The 18149-nt window shown below is 39.5% G+C and overlaps 1 protein-coding gene across 2 annotated transcripts in view; it reads left to right on the top strand.

Annotated features, from left to right (window-relative positions):
* Positions 1–18149, top strand: part of TCERG1L (transcription elongation regulator 1 like) — a 171527-nt gene that overhangs the window by 116056 nt on the left and 37322 nt on the right. For both annotated transcript variants that reach the window (XM_075216030.1, XM_075216029.1), the window contains exons 7-8: positions 7778–7869; positions 8285–8358. In XM_075216030.1, coding sequence (XP_075072131.1) covers positions 7778–7869; positions 8285–8358 — 166 coding nt within the window. The remainder of the gene's footprint in view (positions 1–7777; positions 7870–8284; positions 8359–18149) is intronic.

The raw sequence follows: 18149 nt of genomic DNA, 5'->3' as shown, positions 1-18149 counted from the left end.
TGTGGATTTATAATAGGTGTATTAGGGACCTGGGGTCAGGACTGTAATAGAGTCTAGTCCATCAGTGCTGCAAATATGACCTTTATAATCAGATATTGTACTGGAGGGTGAGGGGTTTACTGAATTTACCACCAAACTTTGGTAAATGTTTATGCTGTTTATTGTGAAATACTAGGAGTGCGAGGTTTGCTGTATATTATAATGGTATGCGGTCAACGGCTAGAAATTTGTTTGGTCGACATTCAGAAAGTCAACAACATTAGGTCAACAATTCAAATGTTGACAATATTATTAGGCCGATGATTTAAATGTAGACAGTATTATTAGGTCAACAATTTAAATGTAGACCGTATTATATGGTTAGGGTTAGAGTTAGGGTTAGGGATAGGGTTAGGCTTAGGGATATGGTTAGGTATATTATTGTCAACCTAATAATACTGTCAATATTATTATTGTCGACTTTCCAACCTTGTCTATATTATGGTGTCGACCATGTGAATGTTGAACATGTAACTGTCAAACATATGTATCATATGATGAGGCTTTTTCTGTTTGTTCTATCAGAAATTGAAACTCATAATTTTATAGTAACTATATAGTATATAGCAATATGAAGATTGAATTGGGAGCAAAGTTCAGTTATTACCATAGACAGCATGCTACATACAAACCCCATACAAAAACGCCACTTAGTAAATCTCCCCATAGACTCCTTTATAACTTAACTGCATCTTTCAATCTTATGTAGAAACAAATCTGCCACTTGTATTTCCTATATAGAACCTGTTCCCTTCTAGCAATATTCCAATTATATATCAATTATTTCCCTTTCTATTATCCGTATTGAAACTGACACAAAAAATTTAACCAACTTCTGGTAACACTTAATGGCCCATTAGCAGGTCAGCAATCTCTCAATGCTAATTTTATGAGAGAAGCTGATAATTACTGCTGCATTAGCCTTGTTTGCACTATTAAACCAAGCCGAATGTATCTTCCAGATGACTCAAGTCGCTGATGAGTCAAATGAGGTTTTATAGGCTATAATTCCCCATGTTTCCATTTATTCAATAGACACTGGGACGCTGTATAACTGTTAGGTGTTATCACACTTTAAATGCATGAAACAAATTATAGCTGCACTTCCTTTCAGCTTGATGTACAGTCGATAATCTTACAAAGATGGAAAATGTCAAATCCAATCCACAAAATTAGTTCTACTGTATGGATTAGTTAAATGTGTACTAAGAAGAACAGAATATCAGAGGCATCAAACTCTCATATGCATTTACATACTATCGCTTTTCAAGACTTTCCACCTCCTTTAACTTGTCCCTTCCACTGTCCCTGTTCCCAGTTCTGTATGTTTCATGTAAATAATATTACAGGTATAAAAAAAAATTGTCTGCACGCAATCTTTGTTTTGCAAGTAAGTAGGAGAGAATCTTGAATCAAGTAACCGTCGCTTAGTACGGCTTATACATAGACAGCAGTAAAGCAGAGTACTGCAAGAACAATGGATTTAGATTTTAGAAAGGCAGACTTTAATCAAATGAGAAGTAATTTGTTTGAATCTCTGACAAGGTGGGAATTAATAGGCGGAGTGCTAGAAGAGTGGAATAAACTAAAAAAAACAAAACATTTCTAATGATAACAGAGCTTTCTATTAAATATGCTAGCAAACGCATAATAAAGAGAAATCATTATGATTCTCCAAAGAAGTGGCAGTAGCTGTAAGTACTAAGAGAACTGCATATAGGAAATATAAACAGACCTAATCGGAAAGCATAGAAAGATGGTACAAAAGGAAGTAAACAGACAATAAAATTTGCTAAAAAGCAGACAGAAAGACTGCAGTTAAAAAGATGACAAAAATTTATGTAGATACATTACTGGAAGAAAAACAAAACAAAGGGAGGAATGGCAAAGCTTAACAATGAAGGGGGTGAATATGTTAAAGACATAGCAGACTAGAAGACATTGACAGAGTAGAAGGATCTATAAGTTGTTCTCTAATGACACATTTTATGTAAGTGAGGGATAGACATTCAGAGATTGGTGATGGGATATCACACAAGTGTACAGGGCATTGTGCTTCCCTGAATGAGTTTAGTACTAATCTGCTGTGGTAATGTTCCTCTATTCCAGAGCACTAAAAGCAGCATACAAGTAGTATGGTTCCTGGAGTAGTTGGGAAGATGATGTAAATGTTGTTAAGCTTAGCATAAGGCCAACTGTTAAAGCACGAAACTCATAGCTGTAACAAAAGTTAAATACTATTTCAAATGTAGCATTGGTATCACTAAGAACCTGTATGTCCTGAATGCCAGGTTTTGGTCATCTGGATCAGGATCCTTGGGCTTAGCAGGCTTAGTAGATGGGAAGTTGAAGCTGTGGTCCATGAGGAAGTTCCTGCTCATCTGGGCGATACCCGGAAGAGTGGCACTAAACTCAGAACTGGAGTCTGAACCAGAGACTCAGAACTGGAATCTACAGCAGCAAAGTCAGGACTGGAACTGGTCATGGGACACTCAGGACTGAGACACAGGCGCACAGACCCGGAACCCACTACAGGGAAGTCAGAGCTGGAATGACTCACAGAAGACTCCAAACTGAGACTCGGTGGAACAACCAACAGGATACTGAACCCACAGTGAAGTGTGCGAGATGGATGCTGGAGGAGGATGTCATGGACCGGGCCCGAGGCACTTGGTACTGCTGACAGAAGGTAGAGCAGTAAAGAGCAGAGCACTTGTAAATGCTGGTAGGAGATACTTCCATCAAGAACAGAGCACCTGGCAATGCTGGTAGGAGATACTGCAGTCAGGAACAGAGCACCTGGTAATGCTGGTAGGAGATACTGCAGTCAGGAACAGAGCACTTGGTAATGCTTGTATGAGATACTGGTGTCAGGAACAGAGCACTTGGTAATGCTTGTATGAGATACTGGTGTCAGGAACAGAGTATCTGGTAATGCTGGTAGGAGATACTAGAGTCAGGAACAGAGCACTTGGTAATGCTTGTATGAGATACTGCAGTCAGGAACAGAGCACTTGGTAATGCTTGTATGAGATACTGGTGTCAGGAACAGAGTATCTGGTAATGCTGGTAGGAGATACTAGAGTCAGGAACAGAGCACTTGGTAATGCTTGTATGAGATAATGGTGTCAGGAACAGAGTATCTGGTAATGCTGGTAGGAGATACTGCAGTCAGGAACAGAGCACCTGGCAATGCTGGTAGGAGATACTGGAGTCAGGAACAGAGCACTTGGTAATGCTTGTATGAGATACTGGTGTCAGGAACAGAGCACCTGGTAATGCTGGTAGGAGATACTGGAGTCAGGAACAGAGTATCTGGTAATGCTGGTAGGACATACTGCAGTCAGGAACAGAATCAGAGATTGGAGATCTTCACCTAAAGGATGAGTTGTTCTGGCAATGTGCAAGAAGCAATTCCTGGTTTAAGTAGTATGCCCTGTGGTCTGATAAGCTGGCTGAATTATGCGACCGGTGTTGCTGAAGACTGGTTTGTCTGAATGGATAATATGATACAATTCAAGATGGCCACACCCATGAAGCAGAACAGCCGGGAAAGTTTGTTTACAGATAAAGACACAGTACTGTGACTCCACTGAACCAGGTTAGTGGTGCTAACAGCGCGATGCGTTACACTGTAAGCCTTGCCCTGTGCATGCATCATGGCCTTGGTCACCAAATACCTTACTTTATGGTGTTAACAAGGATGCCAGCATCATAGGATATTCAAATCCACCAAGCCTGTATGTATGTTCCTTATAGGCAATACTATGAAAAGTATTAATGTATGGTTTCAAGAAGGCTCTGGGCTCTGGATCAACTGGATAAGAATTAGTTTGAATTTTATACTAAATACCACTAGATCTGGGATCCGGCTTGTACCTAAAGCCCCTGATATCCAGCATTCTTCCTGCTCTTCCCCTCTCTGTAGTCCACTGAAGTTACCAGGGCACTTTTTTCCAAGCTGCACTGTCTATTTAAACTCGCTGCCAGGGTGTTGGATCCCTTATCTCTAGTGTTCCTGGGAATTGTTCAGCTCCCTTTTGCTTGTTATTGGTTTCGCTGACCTTCACTTGTCAATGGCCGTGCTTCCATCTACTGAATTGGTTCTACGCTCCGTGTCTTCTGATTCTTGACCCAGCTCATCCTGAATCAGTTCTTAGCTCCTGGCTCAGGTTCCTCCTGCGTCTATCACACTCCAAGACCTCGTCTAGTCAGACTCCTCCATCAAGGTGCAGGTCAAAGGACCTTCCGCAGTGAAGCCCAAACTTCCTTGCAGGGGTCCGTGTTGAACACCGTGGGGGGGGGGGGGGGGGCATTTAACTGTGTGCCTCTGATTGGCCAGCGCTAGCCTTGCTTGGTGACAAATAATATGTTACTTTATTCTGAAATGTGACAATGAAATGGTGACACAGTATTGGTACAGAAGTATACGACACCATGACAGATTTTGAATGTATACTCACAGCAAGAAACTATTCTAGTGGGCATGTTCCTTTAATAGATAAGGTGACTCATTAAACCATAGGTGACATAAATATGACATCTTTGGGGACACACCGGAATTCTGCTGTACAATAAGCACTACTGGTAGCTCTGCAGGCAGAACGGTTTATGCTGCTGTAGTACAAGATAATACATTTCTAGCTCCGATTTTTAAATTAACTAATAGGAAAAATAACCTGGCAGATTTAAAAGCATACTGTTCATTTGACAGGAATCACACAGATTTTCATTCAAACTTGGAAACGCCATATTTTTACTCTCTGCCGTGATGTTGCACCAGAATTTCAAAGAAAAGCTGCTTCATTGAATGCATGAATTAACCCAGCCTCTCAATTGAATGCATTGCAGTTGCTGTTGTCAGGATCTGGAAATCAGCCTTACAACCTGAGCAAGCGTAGATACCATGAGCAAGCTTAGAATAAACTTTGGGGCAGAAATCCGGAAAACATTCTAAGAATGCTCAGAACGACCTTTGGGACAGAATTCAATCAAACACCCTGAGCATGCTTAGTACTTCACTCCACTACCTGTCAGCTGCTGGTAGTTTCCTGTAATGAAGAGGTTATTTAAAATAAATTCTGGCATTTAATTACTGGAAGATTATTGTGTTTCCTGCCCCAGAATCACAGTCCCCTGGTTCCAGCCTCCGATCCTTCAATTTCAGCATGCTTTATTCCTGCTTCTGATCTATTGCCTGATTCCCTGGCTATCCATTACTTGAAGCTCCCTGCTATTGGAATCCAATGCTGTTGGATCTGCTGCCCTGGTACCTCCTGCTTGCTGCATATTCCAGAGCGCTAATAGTTGGTCTTTTGCACTGAACCTGCCTAACAAGTTATAGCACTTGGTTCACCTATTGTACAGCAGAATTATCTTTACATCCATAAATATGCCCTCTTTACATACAAAGACATCCAATGGCAAATGACAAACTACATCATAATGATATCATAAAGGATAAATGATGTCTTTGTGTTAATCCCGGCTTTGTGCTAGACCAGCCCATTTTCTGCTACTTGCTCAACTCCCTGTTTCAGTAAAACCATCAACAAACATTATCAGACCTCTGTAATGTTCATATATTAGATGATGTAAAGACTGCAAAATGCCATCCTTTGTATTGTGACTTCTAAATAAGCGTTAATAGTAGTAATACAAAGAGGACTCCATTTTCTATTACAGTTTTGTCCAAACCCTCCTTTCTCCTTCTCTAATAAAATCACAGGGAGCCTTACACCAATATGCCTGCTATTTGCCCAATAGTTACTTCTGCCCAATAGTCACACACAGAGCCAGAGTCACTCACATATTCTCCAGGCTTGGTAGCTTAGAGAGAACTTAGTGGAGGCAGCATCACTGTGATTATCATGCAGCTGCTGGAGGTTCCGAGGGAGGATCCCTGCACTTCACCTAGGAGGTAGGAATGGAGGATTTGGATAAAATATCATCAGGGCCACATGTTGAGAGGATTCCATTACGCCATTCTGATTAAATGCAGTTGAGGTTTACTAAAAGGAGTATTTTAGGCAAGGTCCATGGCAGAAAGTGGCCCCAGACCCTCTCTATTCAAGCTCATTGGTACAAGTGAGACCTTGATAAAAGGTTTGATGAGGTGCTTGTTGTATATTCCAATGAAATGGGGGAGTTCTTTTTCAATTTGCAATATTAGGCATGCTGAAAATATTAATACACTTGTAGTGAGGGATATGATGTCTATTCTAATGAAATATAAAGTGGAAAGTTTATATTAAACAATTATCAGTGGGTGATTTGGAATGAAAACTTATGTGGCATGGGGCCCTGACTGGCACAGGTTTTGTTACTGTTCAGTACACCGCTTTTATTATTTCTTCTTCCTTCCAAAAGAACCTTTCCCATAACCTCCCTTTCCATTAAGCTGACACAAGCTTTCAATTATTCTAAACTCTACAAAATCTACTATGGCACAGTCCATATGTACACGTCAATCACTCTGAGTGCCACTTAGCATTAAAGGGTGACCTGCTGGATTATTATTAAATGAACTAAATGGATGTTTGCCTGTCTTTTTATAAAATGTCATTATCACTTCATGGAACTATAATGTTCAAAGAAAAAAAGGGAAAGTACCAAATAACTACTGAGACCAATTACAGACCCAGTTCTTTTCCATATACAAAAGAGGTTAAAGTTTGAGTCGTTTTGATCTGTAATTGTTGCAGTGCAATGATTAGCAGCCTGTAATGTGGGATCTTAATTCAGTGTTCCACTTGAAAGCATTTCATTCACTGTACAGGTTATATTTTCTGGTAGACCAATGTGTTATTCCTGTTATTACTGTAGGTGCTGTGACAAGAAGAAATCTGTAACAAGACAATGGTTTTGTAAGTGATACTGGGTACATGTTATTGATGTGAAATGTGTCTCTGTATGAAACACACTTCATACATCTAATGTATGTTTTGAATGGTGGTGATAATAGGTAGTAATGGGGTAGGGTAGATGGGGAAGACAGAGGGCTTCCAAAACGAGAGAAACTTTTAATAATTAAGAAAAGATACAAACTGCACTTACATTCAGAGCAAGTTGTGGGCATTTATATTATTATTATTATTACCATTTATTTATATAGCGCCACTAATTCCGCAGCGCTGTACAGAGAACTCACTCACATCAGTCCCTGCCCCATTGGGGCTTACAGTCTAAATTCCCTAACACACACAAAGACACACACACACAGACTAGGGTCAATTTGATAGCATCCAATTAACCTACCAGTATGTTTTTGGAGTGTGGGAGGAAACCGGAGCACCCGGAGGAAACCCACGCAAACATGGGGAGAACATACAAACTCCTCACAGATGGTCGGGAATTGAACTCATGACCCCAGTGCTGTAAGGCAGAAGTGCTAACCACTTAGCCACTGTGCTGCCCCACTATCTCACAAGTGGATGGGTTACCCTGCACAGCTTCCCCTTTACTACCTAATTCAGGAAACTTCTCCTCCTTCAACAGGTATTTTAGAACACTTCTAGCTAGTGAATAGGAAAGTGGGTATTTAAAGGCCATCCTAATCAACATCAATTAGGCTAACTACCTCTGTATAACAACATGCATAAAAACAATAAAATGTTACATAAAAAATAAAAATAAAAAAATAAAAATCAAATATGTAAAACATATGCGTATGGTAACAACACGCAGCATGATACTTTCTCTGCGGGGGTTTCAGGAAAACTGTTTTTATGTTTTACAGAAAAAAGCAAGGAAACAAATGGGGCAACTTGCTCGACTGCTTTCATTTTGCATTCAGAGAGGAAAAATAAACCCGCCAAGGCAGATGATAAGGTTTGTCTTTTCCTAACTTAAAGTGCTAAAAATACTTATGTTTATATGTCAAGCAGAGAAAACTATTTAACTTGTGTTTTTTTATTCCATTCTCATTAAATATGTCTAGCAACAGAGTTATGATTATGTCTATTCCAAAAGATAATGTGAAATGACTTTATATTGTATCTAATTTAATTGTCTGGAAAACACTAATCGCAAAAATGATTTTGTATTAAGATAAAAAAAAAAAGTCATGATATTATACATAATAACTGTAATTGAAACATTTATTTTTAATATGATAAGCTCTTACTAAGTTACATTAAGGATGAAACATTAATAAGATTTTGAATTGTGTAATAGGCTTGACATGTTGGTCTGTGTTCTTCATTTAACTTTTTCATATATCGGATTCAATGACCATGATATGAAGATACCAAGTGAAGAGGACTGTACTGCTAAAGGCAACAAACCGGTGGCATCAACGCCAGTTCCTGGGTCACCATGGTAAGGTCTTAACCCCAAAATAATTATTTTAATCCCTCATTGGTTATATTTGTGCATATTTTAATGTTAAATACCCCTGCCGTCCACTGAATTCCATCCATTGCCTACATATAGTAGAGGCAGACATTTTTAGAATGCAGTCAATTAGTGACTAAGAAACAATAACATCAGTGAGAACTTCTGTGCCTATGAGATGCACTAATTTCTAGCTAATTGATAGGCAGCAATCTAATGCATACTGGCTCAGCCCACAAAATGAGTCACTGTGTGAAGATAATGGATATATGTTAAGGTTTAGAACTTTAGTTTATATTCTAATTGGAAGCTAAATTTGTATTGAGGACAGGATAGCCTCATTGTCCTGGTTCCACCCACTCTACTACTAGATCAGAACAATTCAGGGGGTATATTTACTAAACTGCGGTTTTGAAAAAGTGGAGATGTTGCCTCTAGCTCCAAGCTGTCATTTTGAAGAATGTACTAAACAAATGATAACTAGAATCTGATTGGTTGCTATAGGCAACATCTCAACTTTTTCAAACCCACAGTTTAGTAAATATACCCCCAGATTTACTCCACTGACCTGGAACACTACTTCATTTGTTTTATATGTAGCTATGTTTATTTAAAGGTTGGGTTCACCCAGAAAATCTCCAACCACATATGTTCCTGTTTCTCATTCTACCCATTAGTGGTCTAGGCCATATTTAGTTTATGTTGCCCTAGACATTATGGGCCGGATTCACGTTTGGACCCAACCAGCATGCAACTTGCGTTTTAAATAAAAGCACAGAACTTGAACGTAGTTCCAACCATCCAATCCAATCAGATATCAATATAAGTTTCCATATGAATTTGGGTGTAAGTACGTTCTGGCTAAACTTCACTTACCGTATGTACACAAACAGAACTGACTGCAGTATACGCACAAGAGCCTGTTCAATAAAAGGTCACACCAGAACACATAAAAAATTGTAATTATAAAATAAATGAACAATTCTTAACAGTGTAATCATTAATTAAAATATATATTTTTAAATATATATTTGTTTTAAATTTAGTTTTTTACATTAAATAAAAAAAGCAAGATGCTTTTAATGCATACTGTACATACAATGTGTCAATCTTCCTTGCATACACATTTTTTTTAGTGGCACGCATACATGTAGTTTTTACCAAAGACTGCCGTGACAGTCATCACTATCAGTTGGCTGTTACACCTGTCCTGCAGCTGGTCCAAATCATACAGCTAAATAAAACGTACTGTAGAGAAACACAGGGCTTGAAACGGCCACATCTACATTAGCACACCCTTTTGTACATTGTCAACCTTCATCAGTCCCTCCCCTCCCCTCTCCGTTCTGCCCTTCAAGTCTTAGGCAGATGTAAGTGACATTTGCATTCATACATAAATAACATGCAATGTTCATTGGTTTAAGGTCAATTTCTAAACACAGGCAGAGCTATTTCAAAAGCAAGATACGGCACGCATAGGGACTTATGTCCGAACAGGCCCTATGAGTAAATATTGGCTAAATTAGTGATAGTGCTCATATCAATCTATCCAATTACCCCTCTTACATTATTTTTATTAGGAAAAAGCTTCTTGTTAAAAATCATTTTGCAACTATTGGAAATGTTTTCTAACAAGTGGAAGAAGTCAGCAAAGCAGCAAGATTTTCTCATTTGGCCCTGCCAATAAGAGCGGGAATCAAATGAAAATGCACGTGGAAAAGTTGGCAAGGAATTGGAGTCTGGGGGCATGTGCATTACAATAGGTGGACTGGAGAGAAGAGACTTATGTATGGACTTTAATGGAGAAGACGGAAGGTTCAGGGGGGAATGACTAGACAACCAGGGGACAGTATGAAGCATACTGCACCACCCTGATGGTAACCAGGTCAAGGAGTGTTGTGAAGGAAAGACACCAATAAGAGACGGCTACAGTGGAAACAGTGTCATAGAGGATGAACCACTTTTTAAGTAGAAAGAGGAACTAGAGAAGAAATAGATCATGGATAAATGTGAGTTTATTGAATAGACCAATTATTCCAGAGTGCACTGAAAAAGGGGAGGAAATAAAGTGGAGCGAAGAGAATGATGTTGGAACAATTGGAGATACATGTTGGGTGAGAAACTATGGGTGGAAGGAGAAATGTGAGAAGACAGTGTGGATATTGTGGGGCCTCTAGTTGGGGAGGTGTCGCCAGCAACCAGGAGGAGTAGGTAGGTGAAATAAAGGGCAACCGAGGGAGTTGTGGGTGAGAGGGTAGTTCTAGTTTATGTAGGCAGGGGAGTGAGAAAGGTGCAGGAATCAGAGCATTTCAAAGGTATAGCCAGACGGCAGTTCCGACATTTGTGATTCCCCCTAGAGCCCCTAGACAACAATCCCCTTCATACAACATTTAAATAAAAATAGAATGTACAATACTTTTAGCCACAGTTGATAAAACAATTTGGAACATTACTAAAGTTTTTGCAAAATAGTTAGCTTTATGCCAAACACTGATATTTATTGATGGGCAGCATGGTGGCCTAGTGGTTAGCACTTCTGCCTCACAGCACTGGGGTCATGAGTTCAATTCCCGACCATGGCCTTATCTGTGTGGAGTTTGTATGTTCTCCCCGTGTTTGTGTGGGTTTCCTCTGGGTGCTCCGATTTCCTTCCACACTCCAAAAACATACTAGTAGGTTAATTGGCTGCTAACAAATTGACCCTAGTCTGTGTCTGTGTGTGTGTGTGTGTGTGTGTGTGTGTGTGTGTTAGGGAATTTAGACTGTAAGCCCCAATGGGGCAGGGACTGATGTGAGTGAGTTCTCTGTACAGCTCTGCAGAATTAGTGGCGCTATATAAATAAATGGTGATGATGATGATGATAACATAAGTTTATGAGACCTGAATTAGAGGCTATTTTATTGACCTGTAAAGTGTGAAGTGGAAACGTATAACATTATGCTGAATGTCACAGTCTTTTCAGAGTGCCACATTTCACAGATTTTTGCTCCAGCACTTTTTCTATAAACCCATCAGCAAATATACTTATCGGTAGCAACAATTGTTTAAACCAAGTGTATATTTTTTGTTAACTTGGAAACTACTCAAGCAATTTTATGACACTTCTGATACTGAAGTTGGATTTGCATTTAAATTTAATATGCCTGCAAATTTTGTAGCTAAATTTATGTTTGAGTGAAAAATGGCCCTACAGAGACATCATAAAAATGTGCCGTGTAGCTGGGATAATAAATGTTTCTCTGAAAAGAATCATAAGCAAACTACCTGATTTTACGAAGTTACTTATTTTGCAAAAGTTAGCCCTGCCAATGAGAACTGCGGTCACCACTGAGATATGTTCTGCTTGGATAGCTGCTTAGCAGTGTTGTTTTCCCAACAGGTAAAGACTTTGTTCATTTGAACAGGAAATGAACCAAACAACATAATTAAAGTGTGTTTGACAAGCGCCTAAACACGTTTTTTAATCAATCTTTATTTCATGTTTATCCACGTATCCCCATTTTTTTTAAAGTGCACAGGGATAGAATAAACTGTAGCCAATCAGTCAGATGTATATTCACAGCAGCACAGAGTGTTTTATGAGAATGATATGCTGGACCTGACCATTCACGTGACTGTGTAAGTGGCGGCAGGGAACACACCTCTAGAATGTAAGTTCTCACATGTAGGGCCTTTTCTACCTCATGTCTCATGTTTTTTCACCATCTGACTACCTTGGATGTCCCTTGTCATGTCTGATGCTGAATTTTCCTGTATTCCTTAGATTTGTTCTGTTAATTGCATCCATGCACTTAATATTCTGCTCAATTGTATCCATGTCTGATGCTGAATTTTCCAGCATGCCTGATATTTGTTATGTTCGTTGCACCCATGCATTCGTTATCCCTACTCTTTTCACTCTATACTTCCTCCCTTAGAGCTTTCATCTTCTCCTTCGGTCTTCAGTATCACCTTTATGTTGACGACATTCAACTCTACATCTCTTCTCCTGATCTCTCTTCCACCCTCCTCTCTCATTTATCTGACTGCCTCTCTGCCATCTCCTCCTGGATGTCCTCGCGCTTTCTCAAAATTAACATCTCCAAAACTGAACTCATTGTCTTTCCCCCCTCCAGACTCCCCTCCCACGATGACCTCTCTGCGTTGTTAATAACACAACTCCGCTGCCTGGGTGTCACCCTCGACTCCTCTCTCTCTGTTGCCCCCCACGTTCAATCCCTTGCACAAGCCTGTCGCTTCCAACTGCGCAACATCGCATCCGACCCTTCCTCTCTCAGGATGCCACCAAAACTATCATCCATGCTCTCATCATCTCCTGCCTTGACTACTGCAACCTCCTCCTCACTGGCCTTCCCCTGTCCCATCCCGCCCCCCTCCACTCTGTACTCAATGCAGCTGCAAGACTCATCTTTTTCTCGCGCCGCTCCTCCTCTGCCTCCCCTCTCTGCCTTTCCTTACACTGGCTCCCCTTCCCCTACAGAATCCTTTTCAAACTCCTTACCACCACTTACAGCTCTCTCCCAGTCTACTGCCCCCTATATCTGCGTTCGGCCAATGACCGTCGCTTTTCTTCCACTCTGATCACCTCTTCCCAATCCACAATCCAAGACTTCTTCCGTGCTGCCCCCCTTCACTGGAATAACCTCCCTCACTCCATCCTTCTTTCACCCAATCTGTGCTCCTTCAAACGGGCACTTTAAACTCACCTGTTCCTCAAAGCCTACCAACCATCCACTTAACCCCTCATCTCCTCCATTCGTTCTCCCCTATCTCCTCTCTCCCCTGGCCCCTATTTTCTCTCCCCCTTGCTTCACTGGCTCCCTTTTGTGCCTGATTTTGTTTTTCCTGCCTTAGGATGTAAGTTTGTATAAGCAGAGCCCTCTTCCCTCCTGTCTCCATACCTGTTTTTCTGCTCCGTCTTTACTGCATTTGACTGTCCAGAGTTTCTGAAGTATTGGTACTTCGTGTTTATTGTTCAGTACTGTTTCACGCTGTATAGTTTACTGTTTGTACTGTATACGGCACTGCGGAAATCTTGTGGCGCCTAACAAATAAACGATAATAATAATAATAATAATAATCTGTTCAACTGTACCCCCATACCTGTTATTATGCTCACTGTTTTCATGTATAACATTTATTTCAAGTTATGTCAGGTGCTACAGAATATGTGGTACAATACAAATAGATGATGATGATGATGCTGAACTTCATAAATCTAAATTGCTGACATGACGTTTAGGAAGGCAAATAGCACAGGTTTCCTTGAAAGTCACAATAGCTCCGTTTGTCAGTTGAGAAAGGTTAACCTGTATTGATGCATTTGCATTAATAAATACAGTTGAGTATTTTAGTACTTGCACATATTTTTCTTTGGATTAGTCATTCATTTTTCAAGGTAACCATTCAAGAGATCTTTGTACTCATTAGGCTTAAGCTGACTTTGAATAAATTACTGTAGCTGTAGTTCTGCAAGAGCCACTTTATAAAAATGAAGGTCTATTTGTTTTTGTTTGAAACTATGTTCAGCCGATGACTGTAATTGCATTGGGTGTGGCCATTGGCTAATTGCACAAATGTGGATCCAGCTGGCTTCCAAGCAACCAAATCTGTCCAATTTATGTAAACCGGACATATATTTTAATATGTGTGGTCAGCACAAAATAAAATAAATAAATTCATTAGGGACTAACAGAATGTTTCCACTTTTAAGTTAAAAAGGTAAACAAAATGTTTTGGCACATTTCAAGTTTCTGATTTTGCAACCAAATTTAAAAATGTTCAACGGATTCCTTAGAGTTTGGCTCAACCCTAGTTAATACTATTACTATTAGATCCAGTATACATTGAATTTATTATTGATAGCTAACACGAAGAACCATTGGGGTCTCCTTTTGCTAATAACTGTCTCATGGTTATCAAAAGAAGACTTTATATATTAAAAAGGGAAAAATAAAATCTTTACATTTTTGTACTGAGTCAAGAATTTATCATATAGAATATTTTGGTCAATCCATTCTCTCTTTTTTTTTTCAAAACTAAAACATCTTTTTTTCATAAGGATTCATGGTCCCAAAGATTAGCTACAACAGTAGTGTGTCATAATGGGGTGAACAAAGCATTCAAAATACAGTGGAATAACTCTTGGGCTTTTTTCCAATTTACGCATTGACTTTGACATTTTGCAATTATCACACTTGACACTGTCATTTCTGTGTAACCTTGTCCTACAGTTTGATGCTTATTGTGAATGGAAATTGTTTCTTACTATAACGTCTCTAATATTAGATAACCTGGAAAAAGTTATAAAATGAAGTTATCCACAGTTTAGAAAGTACAAAATGTGCTTGTGAAATTTGTCAGCTACCTGACACGGTTACGCCTCTGTTAATGGAAGAACCTGTAATTAAGAATAAACAGATTATATTTGCTCTTAACTTTTTTTTTTGAAGGTGATAAAAGGTGATTAATGGTTCCTGGCATGGCTAATAGTATTATCTAAAACTGGATTACTATAACATCTCAAAAATCTATGATAAAATTCTGGAGAATGATGTTAAAAAATTGAAGACCTCATAATCAGTGGTGCTTTGTTCTCATATATTTGTAGGAATGTTCTCTTTCATAAATGGTTGTATTGTAAAAGAGAGCTACTTGCCATTTGGTAAAAACACGAGTGGACCACAAGTGGCCCCAGGGCCAAGCTTTCCTTTCTGCTGTATGGTGCCATTCTAATCCCCTATTTATCCTTAGCAGTTCCATCAGATATGAGATCGCACTTCGTGTATGCTAGTTATGGAATACAGGGAATTAGTGATCAGAATGGTATTGAGTGTTTAATGTAAATAGGCCAGTTTGAACTAGCTCTCGGCGGGAAGATTGGTATGCATCTGATTGGAGAGCTTGATTGAACTGACCTATGAACTACACTATACTGGACTGTCTTGGATCCTGAACCTATGAAAACATGCCAAGTCATCTGTATTGTATTTACAGTAACACCAAATGTATTTATATTGCAGTGCTGGAATCAGCTTGCAGTCTCTTTGACCACAGACTTCAGGATTGAAAGACTGTAAGCTGGATCCAGCAGTGCGCAGTAGGGCACAGCGTATGTATCGGCTGTACTTATTTATTTAATTGTTATTCTTTTGCTTTTGTTAATAAATCGCTTGTGAGTTGGAACCACACAAACCGCATCGACAATGATTATTGGTAAACGATAAAATAACTTTAATAGAAACTAACGAGCTGGGGGCCCCAGTGCAGGGAGGCGGAGAGGAGGGAACCAGGGCTCCTGACCCTATGCATCTGCCAAGCAGTGGGCCCCAGGCACTGCAGCTGTTGCACCAATGGTAGTTTCGACACTTTGTATATCTTGAAGGTTAAAAGGGCCGCCCATGTGGCACCTCAGGTCTATCACATTGCCTAACACTGATCTAAGGATTCAGAGATAATACTATAGAATGCTTGAATTACATATTAATTGCTTTATGACACATGAGAGGTGTGAATTTTTAGACAACAAGGATATTGTTCACTACAGTGGCTATGTTGGTGCATACCTCATCCATACAAGAGATTGACTGGCATGCTTATTTATAGAATAAGTTTAAGCATTATTTACTACTGACCTGATTTATTCCTTGCTGTCTTTCATTGAATTTACCTCAGCGAGACATTACCCAGCATACCCACTTCATGTTTCCGTGCCCCAGCCCCTCCCATTGCGGCAATCAGTCACAATAGGTACATTATCCAATATATCAATTTAACAGCATGTACCACTACATTTGCTGTATAAGATGTAACCCTATTAAAAGTCTTTGCTTCTGACCTCACTGATAAGAAATAAGCCTGCGCTCGGTATATCCCATATTATAAATGGTACCAGCTGTATGGCAATATAAATTCCCATATATGGGCAGCACAGTGGCTCAGTGGTTAGCACTTCTGCCTCACAGCACTGTGGTCATGAGTTTGATTCCCGACCATGGCCTTATCTGTGTGGAGTTTGTATGTTCCCCCTGTGTTTGCGTGGGTTTCCTACGGGTGCTCCGGTTTCCTCCCACATTCCAAAAAATCATACTGGTAGGTTAATTGGCTGCTATCAAATTGACCCTAGACTCTGTCTCTCTGTCTCTTTGTGTGTATGTTAGGAAATTTAGACTGTAAACTCCTATGAGGCAGAAACTGATGTGAGTGAGTTCTCTGTACAACACTGCGGAATTAGTAGCGCTATATAAATAGCTGATGATGATGATGATGGCTAGGTATACAAACCAAAAAAGACAGTTATTGTCAGCACTTAACACTGCATATCTGTGTGTATCTAGCAATATGAAAACATGAGGTATTAGTTCATATATTGGTCAAAACATTTAAGTTATTATTATTATTATCGTTTATTTGTTAGGCGCCACAAGATTTCCGCAGCGCCGTACACAGAGCAAACAGTAGACTATACAGGGTGAGACAGTACAGAACAATAAACAAAAATACTAATGCTTCAGAAACTCCAGGCAGGCTAATGCAGTAGAGGCAGAGCAGAAGAACAGGTGTGCAGACAAGAGGGAAGAAGCCCTGCTCAGTTAGATGTAAGCCCCTATAATTGGGAAGTGAGTGCATCTGATTTTAACTGCATTTCAATGGCGTTTGAAGCATATAGGTCAGTGTAGGACCTGCATATAATGAGTTGCCCTTGATGCTGGGATGCAGACTTAAATGTTTTGATCAAAATATGAACCAATACCTCATGTTTCATTTTGCTGGATACACATCGATATGCAGTGTTAACGATAAGTGCTGACAACAACTGTCAGACGAAGCTATGGACTTGCTCCTCCCCATTGCCCTGCACACGATTAAAAATAAACACATTATCCCTGCTCCAGCACAGTCTTTTGTGGGCTACCCCAATACACTCATCTTGCAGGCTTTAAATTTACCATACGCTACCGCTTCACCATCAAAAAAAAAATCCACAATGACTATGTAAATCCATAGATGATTTACATAGTCATGATTACTGTCGCAAAGCAAAAAGACATCTAAGATTGATAGGAGAAATTAAATGAGGGTCCTTAAATTGTAAATTGCCAAACACAAAATAAAACCTGCTCTGTGAGGCGGAATCTCTCTCTAGCTAGTTGTTCTATTTTTGGCTTGTAAAGAACAATTCATGTTATGATCACATAGGAACCAATGCTTCATTAGCAAAAACGTTGATCCAAAAACATCCAAGGAATTATTTTCTTCCACCGATCCCTATCAAATTACACTTGAAAATCTTACAAATATGTTGTGTTGAAGGCATACAGTGTTGGGGCACTCATGCAGGATGGCATTATTGGTGCTAAATGGAGTCTGCATAAATTTACAATGCATCTTAATTGCTTTCTGTTCCGTTTAATAACACAACTCGCATGGCCAGCTGTTTACTGGCACATAAACATATATTTACTCCATCAGGTGCTCATTCTGGAGGCTGTTTGAGCATCTCTGTTGCAGGTGGAACAATTACTGCTTCTCTGATTTACAATGAAATATAAATGTAATCTACCTTCAACTCATACATCTAAACATAGATTTGTTTTGTTGCTTGTTTAACTGAAATATCATTTTAAACAGTATATTTAGCCTTTTTATATTCTCAGTCTTAAAGGGTTTTTCAACATTTTGTGCATTCTAGGCAACCCCTTTAATCCCAGATTAGTACATTGATGAGGATTTTAACCATTGGCTTCACCCCACTTTTTTTTCAATGTATCTGTCC

Source organism: Mixophyes fleayi, chromosome 6, assembly GCF_038048845.1.
Source record: "Mixophyes fleayi isolate aMixFle1 chromosome 6, aMixFle1.hap1, whole genome shotgun sequence".
Classification (NCBI taxonomy): Eukaryota; Metazoa; Chordata; class Amphibia; order Anura; family Limnodynastidae; genus Mixophyes; species Mixophyes fleayi.
The sequence above is the reverse complement of the archived record's forward strand: the minus strand, read 5'-3'. Positions and strand labels throughout refer to the sequence as shown.